Source organism: Oryctolagus cuniculus, chromosome 14 (genome assembly GCF_051225735.1).
Source record: "Oryctolagus cuniculus isolate XC-2025 breed Fujian yellow rabbit chromosome 14, ASM5122573v1, whole genome shotgun sequence".
In the NCBI taxonomy this organism is placed as follows: Eukaryota; Metazoa; Chordata; class Mammalia; order Lagomorpha; family Leporidae; genus Oryctolagus; species Oryctolagus cuniculus.
The window spans coordinates 4,306,579-4,330,409 of NC_142880.1; the positions used below are offsets into that span (position 1 = coordinate 4,306,579).

A 23,831-nucleotide genomic window follows, 5' to 3' on the forward strand; every position below is an offset into this window, starting at 1 on the left:
CGAGACTTCATTTCCCTTTCAAGCTGGCCTTCATTACAACATAATATACAGAAACATTCGCAGATTCCGAGGTTCTGTAGCTTCGTGGATTGTCTAAGTAGGCCTATTTGTGTGCAACACCCGGCGGCAGAGACAGAACACAAGAGCAGAGACGGAGCGTGTTCTCGCAGCTCCTTCCTGGAGCAGCGGAGAGCTTCCCCAAACCCCAGGTCTCCAGAGGAGTAATCGCCAGTGTCTCTTACCATACATTGTATTTTGCCTACTTTTGAGCTTTGTAAAAACAGAAGCATAAAGTATATATTCTGGCCTCTTTGATTCAACATTGTTTTTAAGAGAGTCATCAAATGTTTTACATGTAGTTTATTCCATTATCGTAGTATTCACTGGGTGACTGTATTGTGATTTGCCTCTTCTGTTAACAACCATTTAAGATACTTACAGTTCGAGACTATTGTGAGATTACTTCTGCGAGCCATCTTTAAATCTCTTGACCAAGCTTTACTGGGAGCAGAATTGTGTGAAGATGTCGGTTTTTAGCTTTAGTCACAGTTTTTCAAAATGGGGTACAATTTGCTGCCCCAGCAGCAGTATAAAGACTCCAGCTGCTCTCTGATGGTTGGCAGAGCCTTGCTATTGACAGTTTCGTGGTATTTTTTAAACCGCAGATATTATGTACATTTGCAGCAGTGTTTACCCTGCGTGGTTTGATCTGCATTTTCCTAATAACTTTTGAAGTTGGGCACCTTGCCATGTTCTTATTGACCGTTTGCATATCTTCTCTTTGCCTTTGGTTTGTAGATTTCTTTAGAGAACCTTGGGAAATGTGCCATACGGTGTAGTAGGGACCTTCGGACAGTTCCTGAGAGATGCATGTGGTGAAGTGCATACTTCAGAAAATTCACACCAAAATACACATTTTTAAAAGCATCAAAAGCCTTGCCTAGAGACATTTTTTAGCCTTTTGTTTTTATTTTTGTTTGTTTATTTACTTGTGAGACAGACAGCTCCCATCCTGGCTTCACTCCCCATCTGTCCACAGTGGCTGTGGCTGGACAGGGCCAAAACAGACCCAGGGACCAATTCAGTCTGCCTTGTGGGTGGCAGGAACTAACTACTTCAGCCACCACCTGTTGTCCCCTGGGCCTGTACTGGCAGGAACCTGGAGTTGAGGACAGAGCCGGGAACTGAACCCAGGATCTGCAGTGTGGGATCAGGCATCTTAATTAACTGTTAGGCCAAATGCCCTCTCTTAAACTTACCATTTAATTCTGTTTTTCCAAACTCTTTAAAGAACACCTACATCTTAGGTTCTATAGATTTTCATTCTCTTAATGGTGTCTTTTTATGAATAGCACTTAATAATGTGTTTCGGTTTTTCAGTCTTTTCCTTTAGAGTTGTTCATTGTGATATGTGATCTCTTTACTCCAAAGTCATATATTATTATCTAGTGATGTAATCGTTTTTCCCTTTCAAACCTGTGATCCACCTAAAACTTTTTTTAAAAAAAATATTTATTTATTTATGTGAATGGCAGAGTTACAGAGAAAGGAGACACAGAGAGGTCTTCCATCCACTAGATTGGTTTATTAATACTTCATTAAAGAATGTTCATGCATACCTAATGGGTGAGTTTAGTCTGTAATTTTTCTTTAACTTTTGTGTCAGGTTTTGCTGTCAGTTTTATGTCAACCTTCTGAGGTGGTTTGGGAATAGTTCCCTCTTGTTCTAGTCTTTGGAAAACATTTTTCTAATTCTGGTCCCATTTCTTTCTTAGAAGTTTACAAGAATTCAGTGAGAATGTTATCTAGATTTAGAGTTTTTCTTGTGAGAAGGCTTTTAATTGCAGATTTGATTTTTTTTAAGATTTATTTATTTATTTGAAAGAGTTACACAGAGAGAAGTAGAGGCAGAGAGAGAGAGAGAGAGAGAGAGAGAGAGGTCTTCCATCCTCTGGTTCACTCCCCAATTGGCTGCAATGGCAGGAGCAGCGCTGATCCAAAGCCAGGAGCCAGGAGCTTCTTCTGGGTCTCCCACATGGGTGCAGGGGCCCAAAGACTTGGGCCATCCTCTACTGCTTTCCCATATCATAGCAGAGAGCTGGATTGGAAGTGGAGCAGCCGGGACTCCATCCGGCTCCCACATGGGATGCTGGCACTGCAGGCGGAGGCTTTACCTGCGACGCCACAGCGCCGGCCCTGCATATTTGATTTCTTTAATAGCTATTGCATTATTAGGTTTTATATTTCTTGTGTTCTTTTTACCATTTTTGAATGAGTTATTTGTTATTTCTACTTAAGTTTAAAATATTTATTTATGCCAAGTGTTTGGTTGTTTATAATAGGCTTATTATTTTTAATCTTGATGTAATTAATTTATTGCTATTGGAAGTTTCATCATTCTGCTTGTACCAGACCCCTTTTCCTGTGCTTACTCTGCTGGGCTCTTTCTGCCACAAGAATGCAAATTCACCGAAGTTCTTTCCCTGATGGAGGTTCGCTGGGCCCGTCGTAAAGCACACGTGCCGAGGGAAGGGACTCACACAGGACCTCTTGCTCAGTTTGGGATCAGTGGCTGGCTCCACCTCACTTTTTGTTTGCTTTTGTTTGCTCTGAAGTCCTCGTCACTCTCCCCCAGTGCTAGTGGCCTTGTCCATGGTGCTCTTCTTCAGTGTCTGCTGCGGTCACCAGCTGATTGGCCTCTACCAAGAGCGTGATTGTCCTGGTTCGAGAAGGGCTTTTTCTTCTTCTTCGAGACCCATTGCCTAGTTATGAATTGGCTGCTTTTTTTTTTTTTAAGAGTTATTTGCATGGCAGAGGGAAAGAAAGAGAGTGAGCCTCGGGCCAGCCGCTCCTCCACTCCTCTGTAGGGGATGCAGCTGGACACGTTCCCGCAGAGGGGTCTGTACATGGAGACCTGACTGCTGGGCTGTGTGGCAGGTGGTCCGGAAACTAGCCCACGCCCATACAGGAGGTTCTAAGTAGTTCACTCATTGTAAGAGTTACAGCTCTTTTAAAAGGCCGCTTCACACGTTCTCGTGAAATGCCAGTGAATAATTAAAAGTTGATGAAACCAATCATATCTAGAATTTGGTGTTGTCTGTTCACCTGTAACTAGTCCACCCTAGGTCCTGGGGCGGTTAGATGTATCACACCTATAGTTTCAGGATGGACAAATAGAAGTTTAAATAATATGGAAAACATCCACATAGGCAGATTGGAGGATGTTTAGTGAGAAAATTATAATAATTATATAGTGTAGGTTACTTCTTATTCCCATTTTTATACCCAGTAACATCTGTGTACCCTGCTAAGTATTTGTTTTGTGCAGTAGCATGGCTCAGATTGAAGACATAGAGGTCCCTTTTCCCTGTATGATGGTTATTGATGACTGCTTTGGCTTGGATCTGGCTTGTGCTCCAGGGATTCATGTGTTGGAAGGCTGGTCCCCTGTATTTCACTGTGAGAGGTGCTGTTCCCTTTAAGAGGTGGGACCTAGTGGAAGGCTATCCCTGGTGTCACTGCCTTGGGAAGGAATTAATACTGGTCCCCAGCTGAGCTGGTTTCCCTGAGAATGAGCAAGACCAGGACCCAGCACTGTGGCACAGAGGGTTAAGGCTCCGGCCTAGCACCATCGGTGGGATGCTCCTCTTCCGATCCAGCTCTCTGCTGTGGCCTGGGAAAGCAATGGAGGATGGTCCAAGTCCTTGGGCAGCTATCTGGGGAGTGAACCAGCGGGTGGAAGACCTCTCTCTGTGTATCTCTGTCTCTACCTCTGTCTGCAACTCTGTCTTTCAAATAAATAAAATCTTTAAAAAAAAAAAAAAAAGCCATTCTGGCCATCCACGTGTCTGACTTCCTGTCTCATCCTTTGCATGTGCGACTCCCACTGTGACGCCCTCCTCCGTAAGGCCCTCTCCAGAGCCAAGCAGAACGTGTTGCCATGCCCTTGGGCCTCAGGAACTGTGAGGCAAATGAGCCTCTTTTCTTTAGAAATTACCTAACCTCAGGTATTTTATTACAGCAACAGATAACAGACTAGCCTGGTGGCATATTTAAATAGGCGCAAAGCAGTGCTTTGTCTGATGTGTTCCCATGTGCTGGATAAATCGTGGATGTTTCATAAAAACCCCTCTGGTGCAGTGAGTGAAATTCCTTTTTAATTTTCTAGGGGGACGCAGAGAGAGTGATGATCATCACTGGTCCAAACATGGGCGGAAAGAGCTCCTACATCAAACAGGTTGCACTGATCACCGTCATGGCTCAGATCGGCTCCTACGTTCCTGCCGAGGAAGCCACGCTTGGGATCGTGGATGGCATTTTCACGAGGTAGAGCCAGTAGTTCCCTTTGAATGTATTTTTGAAAATAAGTCAAGCCCACATTCTCAAGTGAATTTCCCCTCTGTACATGTTAAGATGAATAGATTTGCTCTTAAAACATTCAGAGCTTAGACGCTTCAAGAACTCATTTCGTCTGAATATTAATACTAGAAGAGTCTTAGGAGATCATTTTGTCCGATAGTTTTCAAACTATTTTTAGTTAATGAGTTCTAACTTGAAACGGAATCTTATGTGGAAAATCAAAATTTAAAGAGACTAAAGCACAGCTGCTGTGCCTTCCAGGGGTGGGGGCTTCGGAATCTGCCTTTAGGCTCTGCATGTCTCATCTGCAGCTGGCCCCCCACCCTCGCCTCTCTCGGGGCCCTGAGCTTAGACAGAAAAAGGCACTGGACCAAGACAGCTTCACTCGTTTCCTTTTTATTTACTCCTAGTATAAGGGTCTTACCCTTAATGAATAATCCTAAATTATGTGTTGTACTGGTAATATTGGTGAAATGTCCTGGTTTCACTAAGGAGAATTCATATTTGACTTCTTAAGAATTATGAGTTTTTAAACTACCGTTTGTATTTCTTTTTTTTTTTAAAAAGTAATTATATGTGAATAGCCAAGCTATGTGTAAGATGTCTGAGTTATTGTCTAGCTTCATAGTATGTAAGATTCTGGAGTCACATCAGAATGTATCACACGCTAATATTAATGTAGACATTGGTTTTTCATCTGAGTGAACACAATGAAGCAACCTACCTTTTCTTTGGTACCAGATTACGAGATGTTATTCTTATATCCATATATTTGAAAATTAACTCAATCTAAGAAATTTAAAGAATCTTTCATTTTTAAAATTGTTATTAATTTTATAAGAACAGTGCAGCAGATATTTTATTTTGGCTATGATGGTGGAGTAACAAGACAAATTTAATATAAAGAGAAAAATTATAAAGAAAGAGAGAAAGTATCTTGGACAATGTAAGGTGACTTGTGTGGAAGAGAATCTGGTTATTGAGCAGAATATCAGATAGTCTCTCTAGAACCAGAAAAGAAAGTAGGAGTTTGCTTTCTTGTAGCCGTCGGCTTGAGGTGGGAGTGCTTCTGGTGTTCCGGGGCGGTGCAGTGCCGTTGGCCTTCCCCGTGGTTGCAGGATGACCGCGTCAGCTCCAGACATCACAGTCACACTTGTATGAGCAAAAGGGAGAGAGGACTGCCACAGTCCCCCATTTTTCTCAGGAAATCAGAGGCTTTGCAAGCACTTCCTATAAAAGTTCCACTTCTATTTCACCAGCCAAAGCTGTCTTTGGTGGCCATAATTGTAAGGGAAACAAAATAAGAATTTAGTGTTGTCCACCGCTCATGACGGAGTCAAGCAGGGAACAGAGTGTTCGGGAGTGGATTCCGAGGTGACCAGGAAATTCCGCTTCTGGCACAGGCAGTGAGTTCAGTAGTAAGAACAACAGCTGGCTTGATGGCCACAACTTTTACAGTATTTCTATGGTATTCTTTTTTTTTTTTTTTTTTGACAGGCAGAGTGGACAGTGAGAGAGAGAGACAGAGAGAAAGGTCTTCCTTTGCCGTTGGTTCACCCTCCAATGGCCGCCGCGGCCAGTGCATTGCAGCCGGTGTACCACGCTGATCTGATGGCAGGAGCCAGGTGCTTCTCCTGGTCTCCCATGGGGTGCAGGGCCCAAGCACTTGGGCCATCCTCCACTGCACTCCCTGGCCACAGCAGAGAGCTGGCCTGGAAGAGGGGCAACCGGGACAGAATCTGACGCCCCGACCGGGACTAGAACCCGGTGTGCCAGCGCCCCAAGGTGGAGGATTAGCCTAGTCTGCCGCGGCGCCGGCCTATGGTATTCTTAATGTGTGGGCGCTGTCTATACTGTATACACAGGGGTCTCCAAAAAGCTCATGGAGATGCTGTTATGGAAAATCTATGCAGGGGTTTCAGATTTTTTTCTTTTGCACCAAAATGAATTTGTCCTCTAATTCTGTTTCTGTGGGAACTGCAGGACAAAGGCCTGATTATTTCATTCTGTCCCCAACTCCATCATACAGCTCTTCCTGCAATGCTGATTCTAACACAGAAAGCTTTGTTTTAAGCCTTAGGGAAATAGTTTAAAACTTTCAAACCCTGACTGGCTATTTAATGATACGAATGAATAATTGTAAATTTTTAGGTAAGATAAAAGAATGCAGGGGTCGGCACCGTGGCTCACTTGGCTAATCCTCCGCCTGCAGCGCCGGCATCGCATATGGGCCCTGGGTTCTAGTCCCGGTTGGGGCGCCGGGTTCTAGTCCCGGTTGCTCCTCTTCCAGTCCAGCTCTCTGCTGTGGCCCGCGAAGGCAGTGGAGGATGGCCCAGGTGCTTGGGCCCTGCACCCACATGGGAGACCAGGAGGAAACACCTGGCTCCTGGCTTCGGATCAGCGCAGCGCGCTGGCCGTAGAGGCCATGTGGGGGGGTGAACCAATGGAAGGAAGACCTTTCTCTCTGTCTTTCTCACTGTCTATAACTCTACCTGTCAAATTAAAAAAAAAAAAAAAAAAAAAAAAGAATGCAATGTTTTGAATTTGATAGAAAAATCCTGACCTTCAGTGATACATGCTAAACTATTTGCATGTTAACAAATTTTTTCTTTGAGATTGACCTCAAAATAATCCAGGTGGGGAGGGGAAGTTGATAGGACAGAGATCCTTTGAAAACTCCCAAGCAAAGTGGGAAAGACATCTCTGTTTGGTCGTCTGTGCTGGAGCTGGGATGAAGGAGACCTGCTGGGTGGCGTCTGCCTTCCCATGCACTAGAGAGTAGAGGGAGGCAGAGTTAAGGAGGGAGGAGCATTGTGCAGGGGGAGAGACTGTGCTGGCAAAGAAACAGCACTGACGCACAGTCCTGGGGCTCACTGAGGCCGTGAGTTTTGGGGGGACCCACCCTGCCTTCCATTAGCTTCTATGACAGCATGGATAAAACCCAGCTGACTGACTCTGCAGGGGTGTGACCAGCTGATTGACAAAACAGGGGCTTAAGGATGGTAAGTGTGTGTTTCCTGGGCTGTGGGGAGTCGTGGAGGGGTGGGTGAGTGGGAGTCCTGAGAGCACTGGACAACAAGCCTGCTGGGAGCTGCCTGGGAGCTGGGGGCAGACAGGAGGTCGGACAGGGAACTGTGGGGGTGGGACAGTTTGTGGTTATGCTGAGGTCCCGGCTGTGACCTGGTGTTTGATGGCGGGGGGACAGCGGAGGAGGACAGGGTCCAGAGGGAATCCGAGACTGAGCTGGGTCAAGCCGGCTGGGCCTGCACACAGTCCTCCCAGGTGGTGGCAGGGCTTTCGGAGTGGAGAATGAGGGCGCCAGATTGTGCCTGAGGTGCTGACAGTGTGAAAGCGGGGAGGATGCCAGGTCAGAGGGCACAGCCTCAGTGAAGGTATCCTCACTCCAAGGAGGTGGCGACCAGAGGAGAGAGGGGGGAACAGTCGGACCTGGGCTGTGTCCGTGATGCAGACGGGGCCTGCACGGCGGGTCTGGAGAGGAAGGGGAGAGCATTATCTGGCAGCTGTTCCAAAGTGCCCCGTGTCTGGGTGCAGAAGAGGAGGCAGCCTAGGAAGTGCAGAGTTTCTGAACTTGACGTGTGATGCAGGGACTGCAGAGTGTAGGCGCTTAGGGCTCTGACTCCTGAGAACAGCGAAAGCGTGTGGCGCGCCCAGTCTGGGCAGTGCTTCGAAAATCTAGGCACCATGCGCTGCAGCCACACTGGTCTGGGCACATTTGCTGTGTCACCAGGACTTCAAAACTCGTCTGCCAAGCAGAGAAGAGATGGATAAGTATGTATGAGGTGCCTCTCAGAGCAAGCTGTGATCACCCCAGTGTGTTCAGGGAGTGACCCCAAAGCTCTGAGCATGGCAGCCAAGACCGACCATCAGCCTCCAGCTGTTTAGTCTTATCTTCTGCCACCTCCCTAACCCTGCATGTGTGTCAGCCAGACAACCCTCTCGGAGTCCGGGAGGCTATTAGGTACCTTCCCATGCGTGCGTTTCAGTCCGTTCTAGTTCCTCTGCGGGAGGTAAACTCCCCACTCCCGCTAGTGTGTCCTGTTAAATCCCACCCACGGCACAGCTCTCTCCTCTTCCATAAGCGCGGCCAGCCTTGATGCTTTCAGCCCTGAACTTCATCAGACCCGTGTTCTTCCTCCTTCAGCTCTTACCATCTCAGTGTTCCGGTTATTTTTGTGCATGTCTATTCTGTTGTGTTGTCTGTCCCCAGGAAGCGTTTCATTATTTAGCACAGTTCTCTTCCCCCCTCCTTTAACCTAGAACTCTGCTTTGTATATAACAGACACTCAAGAGCAGGGCTCTTGAATGACTCGAGCCTGAGGTCGAGATTAGACAAATGGACTTCCTGTGGCGGGGGAGGCCCTTGCTTGTGAGCGGGATGTGATGGACTAGAGCCAGGATTTACTTAGGTTTTGGGAAGACTGGCCCGGCTGTGCTGTGAAAGGTGGATTCCACGAAGCGAGGATGTTCGATGGCCATTCTCAGGTGGCTCTTGAGCGTGTTCATTAGGCTGATAGAAACGCAGGTGGACGATGGGTGAAGACACATGGATGAAGACACGGAGGCAAAGGCACCAAGAGTGATGACCAAGAGGGTGGGACGTTGATGCTCCTGAGACCTGCAGGCGGTGGGTGTGATCGGAGACGTGACCTGACCATGTAGTGTGTGGGTCAGCTGGGAGGATATTTCTGTGTTAACAGTGGGTTCTAAAAGAGCATTAGGAGACTTTGGCATTGACCCAGTAAGAAAGTCAAAACTCTGTTGTGCTTCAAGCATTTTTTTTTAAAAAAGATTTATTTATTTATTTGAAAAGCAGAGTTACAGAGAGGTAGAGGCAGAGAGAGAAAGAGAGGTCTTTCATCACTGGTTTATTCCCCAGATGGCCACAGTGGCTGGAGCTGCACCAGTCTGAAGCCAGGAGTCAGGTGCTTCTTCTGGGTTCCCCACATGGATCCAGGGACCCAAGGACTTGGTCCATCTTCTACTGCCAAAGCAGAGAGCTGGATCAGAAGTGGAGCGGCTGGGACTCAAACCAGCACCCATATGGGATGCCAGCACTGCAGGCAGCGGCTTTACCCACTATGCCACGGGGCTGGCCCCTGCAACTATTTTATTTTATTTTATTTTATTTTATTTTTTACTAAATTCTAACATTGTACCTGAGTTTCCTGCTACATGTTGGGGATCTAAAGCTGAGTACAGCAACGTAATTCCCTGTCCTCAAAGAGCTCAAGTTAAGTGCAGTAAGCAGGACGAAAAAACCAATTATCCCATGTCAGCAAGATCACACAGGGCTAGAGGAGTGTGTGTGCATGCATTTATTTAATTAGCCTTTCATTCTTTTCTAAAGCGTATTGAAGCTTGCACCCTAACTTTGAGGTTCTGAGTTGACCCGGGGTGGGTCTGGGAGTCACGTTTTTAAAGTGTCACAGATCTCTCTCTCTTTTTTTTTTTTTTTTTTACACAAGCAGAGTGGACAGAGAGAGAGAAAGAAAGAAAGGTCTTCCTTTGCCGTTGGTTCACGCTCCTATGGCTGCCACGGCTGGCGCACCGTGCTGATCCGATGGCAGGAGCCAGGTGCTTCTCCTGGTCTCCCATGGGGTGCAGGGCCCAAGCACTTGGGCCATCCTCCACTGCACTCCCTGGCCACAGCAGAGAGTTGGCCTGGAAGAGGGGCAACCGGGACAGAATCCGACGCCCCGACCGGGACTAGAACCTGGGGTGCTGGCGCCCCAAGGCGGAGGATTAGCCTAGTGAGCCGCGGCGCCGGCGAAGTATCACAGATCATTTTAAAACATGGTCGGGGTGGAAAGCACTTCCCCCAGCTGGTGCAGGCCCTTTCCCCTGTCCTCCCTGTCTCCCTGTCAGCACCGTGTGGACCACGTTCAGTTGTATCCCTGGATCTACCAGGATATAGCTTGACAGCGTGCCTTCATGCGGTCCATTTGTTTACTATCACGTGGTTCAGATGTGTAACAGTGGTCCACATACCGACCACTCCGCTAACCAGTGCGGTTGGACCCCTGATCCTCCCGTCTCACGGCTCACCGCGCCATCCAGAGCAACGGCTTGTCCTTGACTTTGCTGTTCATCCCGTGCATTTTTCTGTATGGGCGTTTCTGAAGCAATGCACAGAATCATTTGGTGTGCTTTAAACTTTCTGTGCAGGGCGCTGCAGGGTCTGTTCTCTGCGAGTGATTTCCCCCTCAGTGTTACCTTTGTGAGATTCCTATGGGTACAGACGTTTCTAGTGTCTTCCTTTCCCTGATTACGACCTCCCGTCGTGTGCACGCACCACAGTTCACTCATTTTCCCTGACTGACGTTTAGCATGTCTCCTCATTTTTGCAGGTACAGGCAGTACTGGTCACTCGTGTCACACACTTGTCCTAGCTTACCTGGTTGAATTTTTCTGCATCTCAGCAGGCAGTTGCTGGATTGTGGGGTACATGCGCCTTTATGGTCTCTGAGCTCTGAGGAGGCTTTACCAGCTTAGAATCCCACCAGCAGTGTGTAAAACTCTGTCCTGGTGCCTCAAATTCCACTGGAAAAATAAGTACCCGTTGGGTGCTGTTTCTGTGTATTCCCCAGAACTGCTCATGAGCGTGTTGCCATTTCTGTTACTCAGTGTCCTTCATACAAGTGCCATCTGGTAAATTATTTTTTTATCAATGCTCGGGAATAGTTTTCTCTCCATGTCTTACTTTGCCTATTTACCAAAAAAAAAAAAAAAAAAAAGATTTGAGGCAATTTATTGTTCTTCTCTGACAAACTGCCAGGTTCCAGTATCGGCCAATTTCTGCTTCCTGTTTAATTCATTTTTGCCTTGGCTGCCAAGGCAGCAAGAGCTAAAGCCAAGGCTCAGGTATGGAAACCAATTTGGTTTCTCTTCTCACAGTATTTCTTTAGCATGATTCTTAGGGCAGCTGCTTGTTAAAAATGCTGTTTTCAAAGCTGTATCTCACATCTTTTTTAATTGGAATTTCTAGTTTGATTCCCAAGAATTGGCATTTTAAGAACTCATACTTAATTTGCTGTCCCAAATTTGAGCATCTACTATATGGCTTGTAGTCTTAGCTTCATATTCATTGTAATTCTTCTATTAAAAACACATTTTTATTCTAAGTCACTTCAAACCCTTTTTGTGCCCGAAGAAAGAAAATTGCAATCCAGCAGAATGAGATATTTGCATAATATTTGACTCCAAATGTTGTCTTTAAATTGGTTATTTTGGTATGCTAAGATAATCATTTAAAAGACCCTGTTTAAATTTGTATCTTCCATGAATGGTCCCTGAAGGCCTGCAGTGTGCTAGAGTAATTAAGTGGATGCAAAGCTGTAAATACACAGGAGGTCAGGAACCTTTTTTCTGAATATTGTAACCTACAGGAACCTTTCCCTGAGTAACAAGCAGATTTCAAGCAGGTTTACCTGCTTGTTTATTTTAGAGGCAGAGAGACAGATGGATAGAGTCAGAGCTCCCGTTGCTGGCTCTTTCTCCACATCTCTGCAGTGACCAGCAGAACTGGGCCAGACCCAAGCAGGAGCTGGGAACTCAGTCGGGTCTTCCATGCAATGGCAGAAACCCAAGTACTTGAGCCGTCCCTGCTGCCTCTCAAAACCTGCATTTGCAGGAAGCTGGAGTCAGCAGCAGAGTCAGATCTTGAACCCAGGGCACTCCACTCTGTGATAGGAGAGATTTTTTATTTTATTATATATATATATGTATATATATATATATATATATACACACACACACACACATACATACACACACACACGCACACACATATATATACTTTTTTAAGAGTTAGAGGGAGGGACAAAAAAGAGATCTTAGACTTGTTGTTTCATTCCCCAAATGGTTGCAGCAGCTTAGGCTGGACCATGCTGAAACCAAGAACCAGAGACTTCTTCCCAGTCTTCCATGTGGGTGCAGGGACCCAAGCATTTGGGCCATCCTCCTCTGTTTTCTCACGTGCATTAGCAGGGAGCTGGATTGGAAGTGGAGCAACTGGGACTTGAACCAGAGCTTATATTAGTTGCCGGCATCACAGGTGGTGTCTTAAGCCGCTATGCCATGATGCTGGCCTCCGTGGAGTTTTTGTTTGTTTGTTGGAGTTTTCGTTTGTTTGTTTTAAAGATTTATTTTATTTATTTGAAAGAGTTACAGAGAGAGGTAGAGACAGAGAGAGAGGTCTTCCATCCGCTGGTTCACTCCCCAGATGGCCACAACGGCCAGAGCTGCGCCGATCCGGAGCTAGGAGCCAGGAGCCAGCAGCTTCTTCTGGGTCTTCCATGTGGGTGCAGGGGCCCAAGGACTTGGGCCATCTTCCACTGCTTTCCCAGGCCATGGCAGAGAGCTGGATTGGAAGAGGAACAGCTGGGACTAGAACCGGTGCCTATATGGGATGCAAGTGCTTCAAGCCAGGGCTTTAACCCACTGTGCTACAGCACTGGCACCCCCCACCACCACCATGGAGTTTTAACCATTAAAATAAATACCTACCACCAACATTTATTTTTTCAAGAGAGTTTCGGCAAACATAGCAGCATACTTCTAAAGTTTATAGAAAAACAGAATTAAAAGATGTTTGGTTTGATATTAAAAAATTGGAATCCATGTGTAGTTTTTCATAACATCCTTTTCCCATAAACTCTGAAGTATCCTTATACAATTGACTTTAATTGGTATATTTAAAAGGTGAAAGATTTATATGATCAGAAGAGAAACCAGAGTATTAATTGGTATATTTGTATTGTGATGCATGCATTATCATCCTTGAGTGCATCTCTGAGATAAGATTTGTCATTTGTTATCCTGATGAATGTAAACTTAAAGCTCATTCAGCTTTTAGATTCAATAATTAAGCTTTCAAAAAACAGTCAGTTATTAAGTCTGGTTAGAGAGTAGTTTGAAGAAAGCAAACCACTAGACCTCTACTGCTGGCATCATTTACTTCTATTTATACCAGCTAAATATTGGGTGGAAATGGATGTTCACAGTGACTGGTCCCCGTTTAGTTTCTGAGCCACGCTGCCCGCAATAGCCCCCAACTGGTATTCAGTATCAGAGGCGCCATGTGCTCAGGGCACCCTGAGGTTTTTCCCAAAAGAGACTTAGGAGACAGTAGGCATTCAAGTTCTTAAATTATTTTGAATGTTTGTTTGCTTTTGACGGTGTGGATGGTAACTGATTTGTTTGCTCAATTTAGTTCGGTTCAGAAAATATTTAGTAAGCACCTACTGTGGAATATTGTACTCTAAGCAAAGTACATTCTTAAAAGACTAAAGGAAAAACATCTTAAATTGGTGTACATCCTCTAATGGGTGGTAAATAGCATCTCTAAAAACTACATAAGTGGCCTTTTACTGCATGAATAAGTTACAGTTTGTTGGCATCAGAAATGTTGCCTTGTGGATGGCTGCTGATTCATTTAGCTGCTGTCGCTGTGTCTAGAGATTGTAGGTTCTCTTCATCTTTGTGATAGGAAATGAATTGTACACCTGCTCTTTGATCAGCTGCCTCAAAGTCATCTGAAAGTTTGCTTCCATCTGGTGTCTCAGTCAAATCTCTTAAATGTGGTTTCCCTAGAGACGTTGTTGTAGTGAGCATTGATGAAATGGCCCTTGAACTCTAGTTTTTAAAATTTTTTTTAGAGCACTTTTAGGTACATATCAAAATTAAGAGAACGGTACAGAGGTTTTCCACATACCGCTGCCTCTGTTTATTCCCTCTTAATCAGCATCCCCCACTAGAGTGGTTGGTTTGTTGTAATTGATGATCCTACATGGACACATTACTATTACCCAGAGCCCATAGTTCTCATAAGGGCTCACTGTTGCTTTTGAACATTCTAGGGTTCAGACAAATGTGTGACGTGTATCCACTATTCTGTCGTAGAAGTATTTCATAGCCCTGCAGATCTCTGTGTTGCACCTGTTCAACCCTCCCTCTCCCTGCACAGCTGCTGACAGCCACCCATCTTTTTACCGTCTCTGTGGTTTTGCCTTCTGAGACTGTTGCGTAGTTGGAATCATGCAGGATTTAGATTTCCTTCACTTAGTAATCACTCATTTCACTTCATTAATTCATTTACTTCACTTAGTAATTTAAGTTTCCTCCACTTCTTTTGGGGGCTTGGTATCTCATTTCTTTTTAGCATTTAATTATATTCCATTGTCTGGTTATACCACAGTTTATCCCTTCACCCACTAAAATACATCTTAGTGGCACCTAAGGTTGTTTTTTTTTTTTTTTTTTGAAGTTTTATTTATTTGAAAGGCAGAGCAACAGAGAAAGAGGGAGAGACCAGGTTGGCAGGGGAGAGAATGGTGGGATCTTCCATTTGTGGTTTTGCTCCCTGAATGATTACAACAGCCAGCGGTCGGTCTGGCTGCAGCCAAGAGCAAGGATCGCTGTGCAGGTCTCCCAAATGGATGGCAGGGACCCAAATACTTGGGTCATCATCTGCTGCCTTCCCAGGCACATTGACGGGAAGCTGCATCTGCAGTGCAGCCAATGGGTCTTGAACAAACTCTCGGATATGGGATACTGCCATGACATGTGGTGGTTTAACCTGCAGCACCACAACACTGGCCCCTGCTTCTAAGCTTTGACAGTCAGAGATGAAGCTGCTGTGTGAGGGTTTTTGTGTGGATGTATGTTTTTTACTCATTTAGGTAAATGTCAAGGATCCTGATTGCTGGGTTATAAAGAGTGTTTATAGTTGCAGTTTTCATTTCCCTAATGATACATCTTGTTTTCATAAGTTTATTTGCCGTCTTTGTATCTTGCTTCCTGAGGTGTCTGTTAAGGTGTCTGGTCCATTTTTAAATCTCTTTATTTTCTTATTATTGAGTTTTAAGGTTTTTTTTGTATATTTGGATAACCGTTTTCAGAAGTGTCTTTTGAAAATACTTTAATCTCTGGGCCTATCTTCTTATTGTCCTCAGCTTGTCTCTTGCAAAGCAGAATACTTTAATAAAGTCTAGCTTTTCCCTCTTTCATTCATGGATCGTGAAATTGTCACCATGCTTGAGGGCTTCTACTATGCTTTAGGAGTTTCATAGTCGAGCATTTTAGGTTTAGATCCACGATTCATTTTGAACTCATTCTTAGGAAGTGTGTAGCATCTATCTGGATTCTTTCCTGCTCGTGGACGACCAGTTGTTCCAGTATCAATGGCGGAAAAGACTGTCTTTGCTCCATTGCATTGTCGTGGCCCCTTTGTCAAAGATCAGTTGACTCTACTAATGTGTTTCTGTTTCTGAGCTTTTTATTCTGGTCTGTTTATCTGTGTATTCTTCTGCCAACAGCACGTGATCTTGATCACCAGTCACATGGTAGTCTTGAAGTCAGACACATCAGTGCTGCGACTTTCTTCCCTTCAGTGTTGTGTTGATATGCTGGGTCTTGCGCCTCTCCATATAGACTTTAGAATCAGTTTGCTGATTCCTCAGGATGCTGTGGTGGGATTTTGTTTGGTATTGCATTGGATGTATACTCAACTTGGGAAGGACTGCCATCTTGACAGTATTGAGTCTTTGAATCCATGAGTATGAAGTATCTTCCTATTTATTTGACCCTTTTTAAAATGCGTTTCATCAGCTTTCTGTAGTTTTTCTTGTATAGATCTTTTACATATTTTGTAGGAATACCTAAGTGGGTTTTTTGTTTTATCTTGGGTTGCTAATGTAAATAGTATTGCATTTTAAATTCCAAATTCTGCTTCTTCATTTGTGGCATATAGGGAAGCAGTTGACTTTTCTGTGTTAATTTTGTTTCCTAAATCTTTGTTCTGGTCACTTATTCCAGGAGTTTTTTTTTCTTTTGTCAGTTTTTTGTTTTGTTTTGTTTTGTTTTCAACATAATGGCGATGTCATTTGAGAATAAGGACCCTCTTTTCTTTCTCCACAGTCCATATTACTTTGCTTTCTCATGTTACATTATTGCATTAGTTGAAACTTCTGATGTGATGGTGAAAGGTTGTAGTAAGAGTAGATACTTTTGCTTGTTCCTAATCCTGCTGGGAGTGCTTTGAGCCTCTCACCCTCATCATGTTCACTGTAGATACACTTGGTCAGGTAGAAGACATTCCCCTCTATTCCTGTTGTTATGAATGGGTGTTGGATTATGAATGGGTGTTGGATTTTGCAAGTGCGTTCTCTGCATCTGTTGATACGATCATGTGCTTGTTCTTTAACCTGTTAATGTGATGGATTACATTCATTTCAGTATACATTCATTTCATTTATGTTCCAGATGCTAAACCAGCTTTACATATTTGAGATAAATCCCACTTGGTCGTGACGTGTAATTTTTTTATAAATTGTTGCATTCTGTTCGCTAGTTGTTTGTTTAGGATATCTGCATCTCTATTTATGGGAGATGCTGATCTGCTGTTCTCTTACTCTACCTTTGTCTGCCCTGGCATGAGAGGAATTCTGGCCCGATAAAAACAGATATGAAATTTTCTCTCTACTTCACTTCTGAATTAATTTGGTAGAATTCACCAGTGAAGCCATTTGTTCCGTTTGGGAAGGTTATTAATTATTAATTCAATTTATATAATAGATACAGGCCTATTGAAATTTTCTGTTTCTTATATGAGTTTTGGGAGGTGAATCTTTTAAGGAATTGGTCTGTTTCATTCTACCATATTTGTAGACATGACTTTATTCATAATATTCCTTTACTATCTTTTTAATGTCCACTGTATCAGTAGTGGTGTCTTCTCTTTAACTTTTGACACTAGCGATTTGTGCCTTCTCTCGTTTCTTCTCAGCTGCCTTGCTAGAGGTTCGTCAGTTTTATGGATCTTTTCAAACAACTAGCTTTCTTTGGTCCTGTTGACTTTTTTTCTGCTTTCCAGTTTTTAGTTTCATTCATTTCTGTCCTGATATTATCATTCTTTTTTTTTATATTATGGATTTAACATACTCTCTTTTTTCTATTTTCCGCTTGAACTTTGTTTTTAAGAAACTCTCTGGGGCCAGCATTGTGGTGTAGCGGGTTAAGCCGCCACCTACATTGCCAACATCCAGTATGGGCGCTGGTTTGAGTCCCAGCTGCTCCACTTCCAGTCCAGCTCCTTGCTAATGCACCTGGGAAGGCAGTGGAGGATGGCCCAGGTGCTTGGGCCTCTGAACTCCTGTGGGAGCCCAGAAGAAGCTCCTGACTCATGACTTAAGTGTGGCCCAGCCCCAGCTATTGTGGCCATTTGAGGAATGAACCAGTAGATGGAAGACCTCTCTCTTTGTGTCTCCCTCTCTCTGTAACTGTGTCTTTCAAATCAATTAAATACATCTTTAAATAAATGAAAACCTAAATGAAAAGAATCTCTGCAAGTGACTGTGATCCCTTGTTTCAATGTCAACTCCCAACAAAAAGAAGGACCGAGGATCAGAGATACTGTGCTTTGCCTGGGGTCATTATGGATACATCCTGTGGTCACCTTGGGTTACGTGCTATTGATCTTTTTTTTTTTTTTTTAATTTTTGACAGGCAGAGTGGACAGTGAGAGAGAGAGACAGAGAGAGAAAGGTCTTCCTTTGCCGTTGGTTCACCCTCCAATGGCCGCCGCTGCAGCCGGCGCACCGTGCTGATCCGATGGCAGGAGCCAGGAGCCAGGTGCTTTTCCTGGTCTCCCATGGGGTGCAGGGCCCAAGCACCTGGGCCATCCTCCACTGCACTCCCTGGCCACAGCAGAGGGCTGGCCTGGAAGAGGGGCAACCGGGACAGAATCCGGCGCCCCGACCGGGACTAGAACCCGGTGTGCCGGCGCCGCAAGGTGGAGGATTAGCCTATTGAGCCACGGCGCCGGCCATTTGATCTTATTAATTAACTGATTAATTTTAGTCCTGTTGACTGCATGATCTTATCTTCCCTTGCAGCCCTAATTATCTGTGTTTTTCACATGCATAGCTAAGTTTGGGTGAGAGGATTTGTTCGGTTTTTCTCCTTTGCTGTTCTTGGGACATCCTCAGGGAGTGGCCCCGTCGACACAGCGGAGTCCCTTGGACAGGCGAACACCCGTTCCTTCTTGTAGCTTGTACCTGCTTTGTAGACAGCTCCTGTGAACAGGGCGGCATGTGAGCCAACACAAGTTTAACATTTTCCGAGGTAACTGTCTGAGTTCTCAACAGCCTCTTCATTGAAACTGAAATATTGGTTATATTTGCAGTTCGTTATTTTAACTTTATAAATTAACTTTAAACACTTTAGTGTGTTCTGGTTGAAACTTAGTAAAAGGACTATACTAGAGAAAGAAACATTTTTCTCGACTATTGGAGTAATTAAATCAATGCTAATAAAATGTTTGACATTGCTAGAAGAAAGCTGGTATTTACTGTTCATTCTGCCTTGTCATGATACAATATATTATAAACTGTTTTTAAATGCATCATTTATTTTTAAAAAGCTGTTTTTCTGGTTACACAGGTGTTGATTCATTCTGCAAAATTTAAAACTGCTTTAGAAAAGCTCAAAAAAGAAAACCTTAAATCGTCTGTAATTCCCCCACCTGGGCAGTGCTGTTGTCTACATATGGCCTTCCAGGCTTTTCAGAATGGCTCTCATCTAGTAGTAAATCATGGTGACTTCATTCCCTTTCTGGGTTGGTACTTTTGCTGAACAAAATGTAAAAGCAATTTACTGCTTAGTGTTTGTTATGCCTTTGAAATGCCATGGGTGACTAAACATCTCCCAGTCGCTGGTGTTCTTCTGTAGCTTTTCTTCTTCTTGGACTTTAATTTTTTTTTCTTGTTCTACCATTTTTTACAGAGATTAAAATACTTATTTATTTAGTAGATTATTTTTCTTTTGTAAAATTTACAGAAGATACAAAAAAAAGAAACTTAGGCAGAAATGACTAATACCAGACAAATTCTGCAAATGTTCACAGTAAGTGAAGTAAATGGGAACCATCGTCAGTTTTAGAAAGAAGGCAAAATAAGCTAACTTAAAATTCTTCTATACAGTAAAGCACTGAAGAGAAAAATCTCTTATGATTCTGTTTACATGAGATCTTTAGGATAAGCAAGTTCACGAGGTGGAAAACAGGGTAGAGTTTATAGGCAGGACAATGAAAAGGTTCTAGCCAGGAGCCAGGAGCTCAGTCCAGGCCTCCCACATGGGTGGTGGGCCCACCTCCTGAGCCCTGCTCTGCTGCCTCCTAGGGTACGTGTTAGCAGGAAGCAGGATCAGAAATGGAGCTGCAGCTTGAATCCAAGCACACCAGTATGCGGTGTGGCTATCCCAAGCGGAATCTTAACTCCTGTGTCAGATACCCGCCCCATAAACTTCTCTTTTAATTCCAATTTTCCATGAGCCTTTTGAAGTACCCTTGTATATGTTTTATCACAAAAAAAATTTTTTTTATTTGACAGGTAGAGTTATAGACAGAGAGACAGAGAGAAAGGTCTTCCTTCCATTGCTTCACTCCCCAAATGGCCGCTATGGCCAGCGCTGCGCTGATCCGAAGCCGGGAGCCAGGTGCTTCCTCCTGGTCTCCCATGGGGTGCAGGGCCCAAGCACTTGGGCCATCCTCCACTCCACTCCCGGGCCACAGCAGAGAGCTGGACTTGAAGAGGAGTAACCGGGACTAGAACCGGTGCCCATATGGGTTGCCAGCGCGCCGCAGGCGGAGGATTAACAAAGTGAGCCACGGCACCGGCCCCAATTATCACAAATTTTTTTAAGGGCACACAAAATATATTGTAGAATCCTAGTGTAACTTATCTTTACCTTTATTTAATAATTTTAGTGTTTAAGCTACAAGTGCTTATCACTCAATATGAAAAAATTCCGGCCAACGCCGCGGTTCACTAGAATGATCCTCTGCCTTGCAGCACTGGCACACCGGGTTCTAGTCCCGGTCGGGGCGCCGGATTCTGTCCCGGTTGCCCCTCTTCCAGGCCAGCTCTCTGCTGTGGCCAGGGAGTGCAGTGGAGGATGGCCCAAGTGCTTGGGCCCTGCACCCCATGGGAGACCAGGAGAAGCACCTGGCTCCTGCCATCGGATCAGCGCGGTGTGCTGGCCGCAGTGTGCCAACCGCGGCGGCCATTGGAGGGTGAACCAATGGCAAAGGAAGACCTTTCTCTCTGTCTCTCTCTCTCGCTGTCCACTCTGCCTGTCAAAAAAAGAAAAAGAAAAAAGAAAAAAAAATCCCCCCTGCTAATGGCAGTTTCCTCCCTCACACTCGCCTCTTGCATGCAGAAGGCCCAGAGATTGTGATTCGAAAGGACAGAGGAGCAGCTTCCTTGCTAGAAGTGAGAGACATCTAGAGTATTATCTCAGGATTCCATGAAACCAAATTCTTCATCAAATTTTTTGTCAGCATATTCTTGATTTTAGAAAGTTACTCAAAAGAGTAATAATTTCTTGTCTCCACGGATGCTTTTTTAAGCTCAGTTGACCTATATGAGGGCTATAGGCGAGGAGAAAGGGGATTAGATAGATTAGTCAGCCGCCACTCCTAAAAATACCAGTGATTTTTTTCTTAATCACATAACTGTGACCTTCTGTCTACTCAGAGCAAAGAGCTCTAAGATGAAACCTAAAGAATTCTTTTCCATTGTTTACTGCATTTGAATATAAATAAAATAATTACAGATGTGGAATTCCTTAAATCTTTAAAAATTCTCACCTAAGAAAAATTTTAGAATCTTTGTCCTGTAATGTGGCTTATAAAAGATTGTTAGTTTGATTTAGAGATAAATAAACTTTTTTTATTGTTAATTAGTTCATATCCTGTCTTACTCTAAAAAAGTAATTTTAGGAAATTTACTGAAATGTATATAATATAGCAGAATAAAAAGAGAGGAGAATGGCATCCAACACATTGAATCAAAGAGAAAATGAGGATAGAAACTTAAGATAAAGTCATATCATAAGGTGCTACTCAGCTGTTCCGAGTAGCTGAGCTAGAATGAACCGCACATTTCTTAGGGGAAGCATTTTTGTCAGTAAACAGTCACAGACACGTACTCCCCCAGCAGCCGCGGCGCCTGCCCGAGGAGCCAGCGTTCCTTCATTCTGCCGGGTACAAGGCTCATTCAACGGATGCTGTGGAAATTGGAGTTCGGGTAGAAAATGCATTGGCTCCTAATGCAGTGGCTTTCAGCCTGTTCCCCCAGAGCACCTCTGGGTGGCGAGAAGGGACCCGAGAGTCCATGGGGCCTTGACCAAGCTGTTGTTCATTTTATCTCACTGGCAGAGTGAGTTTCCTAGTAAAATTTCTGTGAGTAAAGGACTTAACAGCTAAGACGATATTTGAAAACCACTGGCGGATTAGTAGAGTCAGAACAATTCCATAATAAAAATGTAACGAAGACCAGCTCTCTCTGTAACTCTGTCTCTAAAATAAATAAATAAAACGTATAAAAAAAAGGAAAGAAAAGTGACACCAGGGTCTGAGTCTCATCCCTTTGTCAGCAGTGACCTTTCTCTCTCTGAATTGTTTAAGATTAAAAAAAGAAAAACCCTTGTCACTGTAAAATTTCATCAGTGTATTTAAATGGCTGTCTCTTTATTTTTTAATTTTTTTGACAGGCAGAGTGGACAGTGAGAGAGAGAGACAGAGAGAAAGGTCTTCCTTTGCCGTTGGTTCACCCTCCAATGGCCGCCGTGGTTGGCACACTGCGGCCAGCACACCGCGCTGATCCGATGGCAGGAGCCAGGTACTTATCCTGGTCTCCCGTGGGGTGCAGGGCCCAAGCACCTGGGCCATCCTCCACTGCACTCCCGGGCCACAGCAGAGAGCTGGCCTGGAAGAGGGGCAACCGGGACAGAATCCGGCGCCCCATCCGGGACTAGAACCCGGTGTGCTGGCACCACAAGGCGGAGGATTAGCGTAGTGAGCTGCGGCGCCGGCCGTAAATGGGTGTCTCTTTTTTTAAAAAGATTTATTCATTTATTTGTTTGAAAGTCAGAGTTACACAGAGAGAGAAGGAAAGACAGAGAGAGAGAAGGGTCTTCCATCTGCTGGTTCACTCCCCAATTGGCTGCAACTGAGCTTCTTCCAGGTCTCCCACATGGGTGCAGGGGCCCAAGGACTTGGGCCATCTTCCACTGCTTTCCCAGGCCATAGCAGAGAGCTGGATCAGAGTGGAGCAGCGGGGTCTCGAACCAGCACCCACATGGGATGCCAGCACTGCAGGCAGTGTCTTTCACTGCTAAGCCACACCGCCAGCCCCTAGATGGATGTCTTTTCTGCTTAGTCTTAATCATCATTTTATAGAACCTTCCTGTTGAAAGCTGTCTTTTTTTCACTTCTGGAGTATTTTCTTCATTTATTTCTCTACCTTCATTATTTTTGTCTTCTGTGCTTCCCATTAAATGTAACATTCAGGACCTAGGCTCTGTGTTGTAAAATTATTTGTAATTTGCATTCCTTGACTTTTCTGTTTACCATGCTCAGAGTTTTGAATTTGTCTTCCGGAATAAAAACTTGATCCTCCACTGCATCTGACGCTAATTTCACTGTACAGTGATTTTTTAATATCTATATTTTAATTTCCAGTATTTTTTCTTCATTTGTTCCTCTTTGGAAGAACAGTTCTTGTGTAAAGGTTGTAATGTTTTTAATCCCTCCAAGGGGACCAAATATCCAAGTATACCAAGTAAGCTTTTGCTTGGTTTAGCTCTGTTCAGTGATTTTTATCTCTATCTCTTTACTCTGTGGTGGTGGTTTTGTAGTTTTCCCACTGCCTGCCCTTCACTCTATGCGTATACGTTTTCCCCAGCCATTCTGAGGTTTTCATTTAATTCTGGGTGCTGATGTATATCCAGCTGCCACACTACATGAATTAGTTATTCTGACTGCCATCACTGTCACTGCTATGAACTTCCTCCACAGTTGGATATGTCTCTCCCCCAGCAGATGCCCAAATAGTTCCCTCATCAGGGAGTTTTATTCTCAGCCAAAGTTTTCTTTTTGTTAATTTGATCACAACCTGTCGAGGATAAAGGCCCCCTGAAAATGGTGGGTCTGGCATCGTGACACAGTTGGTTAAGCTGCTCCCACCTGCGGTACTAGTATCCCATACTGGGACGCTGGTTCAAGTCCTGGCTGCCCTGTTTCAGGTCCAGCTCCCTGTAATGCACCAGGGAAAGCAGTAGACGGTGGCTCAAGTGGTTGGGCCCTTGCCACCCACATGGGAGACCAGAATGGGGTTCCTGGATCCTGGCTTTGGCCTGGCCCTGCCCTGATCCTTACAGCCATTTTAAAAAAAATGGTAAATGAGAGCCCAACATTAGGATTCTGATGATCAGAACAGTTTTAGAGATAGGAAAGTTTAATCTTCTTGCTCTGAGGTTGGGGGGAGGGGAAGGAAAATATTAGTAAAGTAAACATTGGACATTGAGATGAAAAAAAGCAGTGTTTGAACTTAGAGTAGCTAGGATGCTTCTAAATGAGCAACATTTCAGAAATTGTGTTTTGTGTTTATTGA

At 44.4% G+C, this 23,831-nt stretch overlaps 1 protein-coding gene across 3 annotated transcripts in view; it reads left to right on the forward strand.

Annotated features, from left to right (window-relative positions):
* MSH3 (mutS homolog 3) overlaps window positions 1-23,831 on the forward strand; it is a 174,314-nt gene that overhangs the window by 132,225 nt on the left and 18,258 nt on the right. For all 3 annotated transcript variants that reach the window (XR_016220366.1, XM_070056340.2, XM_089312929.1), the window contains one exon: window positions 4,169-4,326. Coding sequence is in view for 2 of the 3 variants with exons in the window: in XM_070056340.2 (XP_069912441.2) it covers window positions 4,169-4,326 (158 nt within the window). In the remaining variant the exon portion in view is untranslated. The remainder of the gene's footprint in view (window positions 1-4,168; window positions 4,327-23,831) is intronic.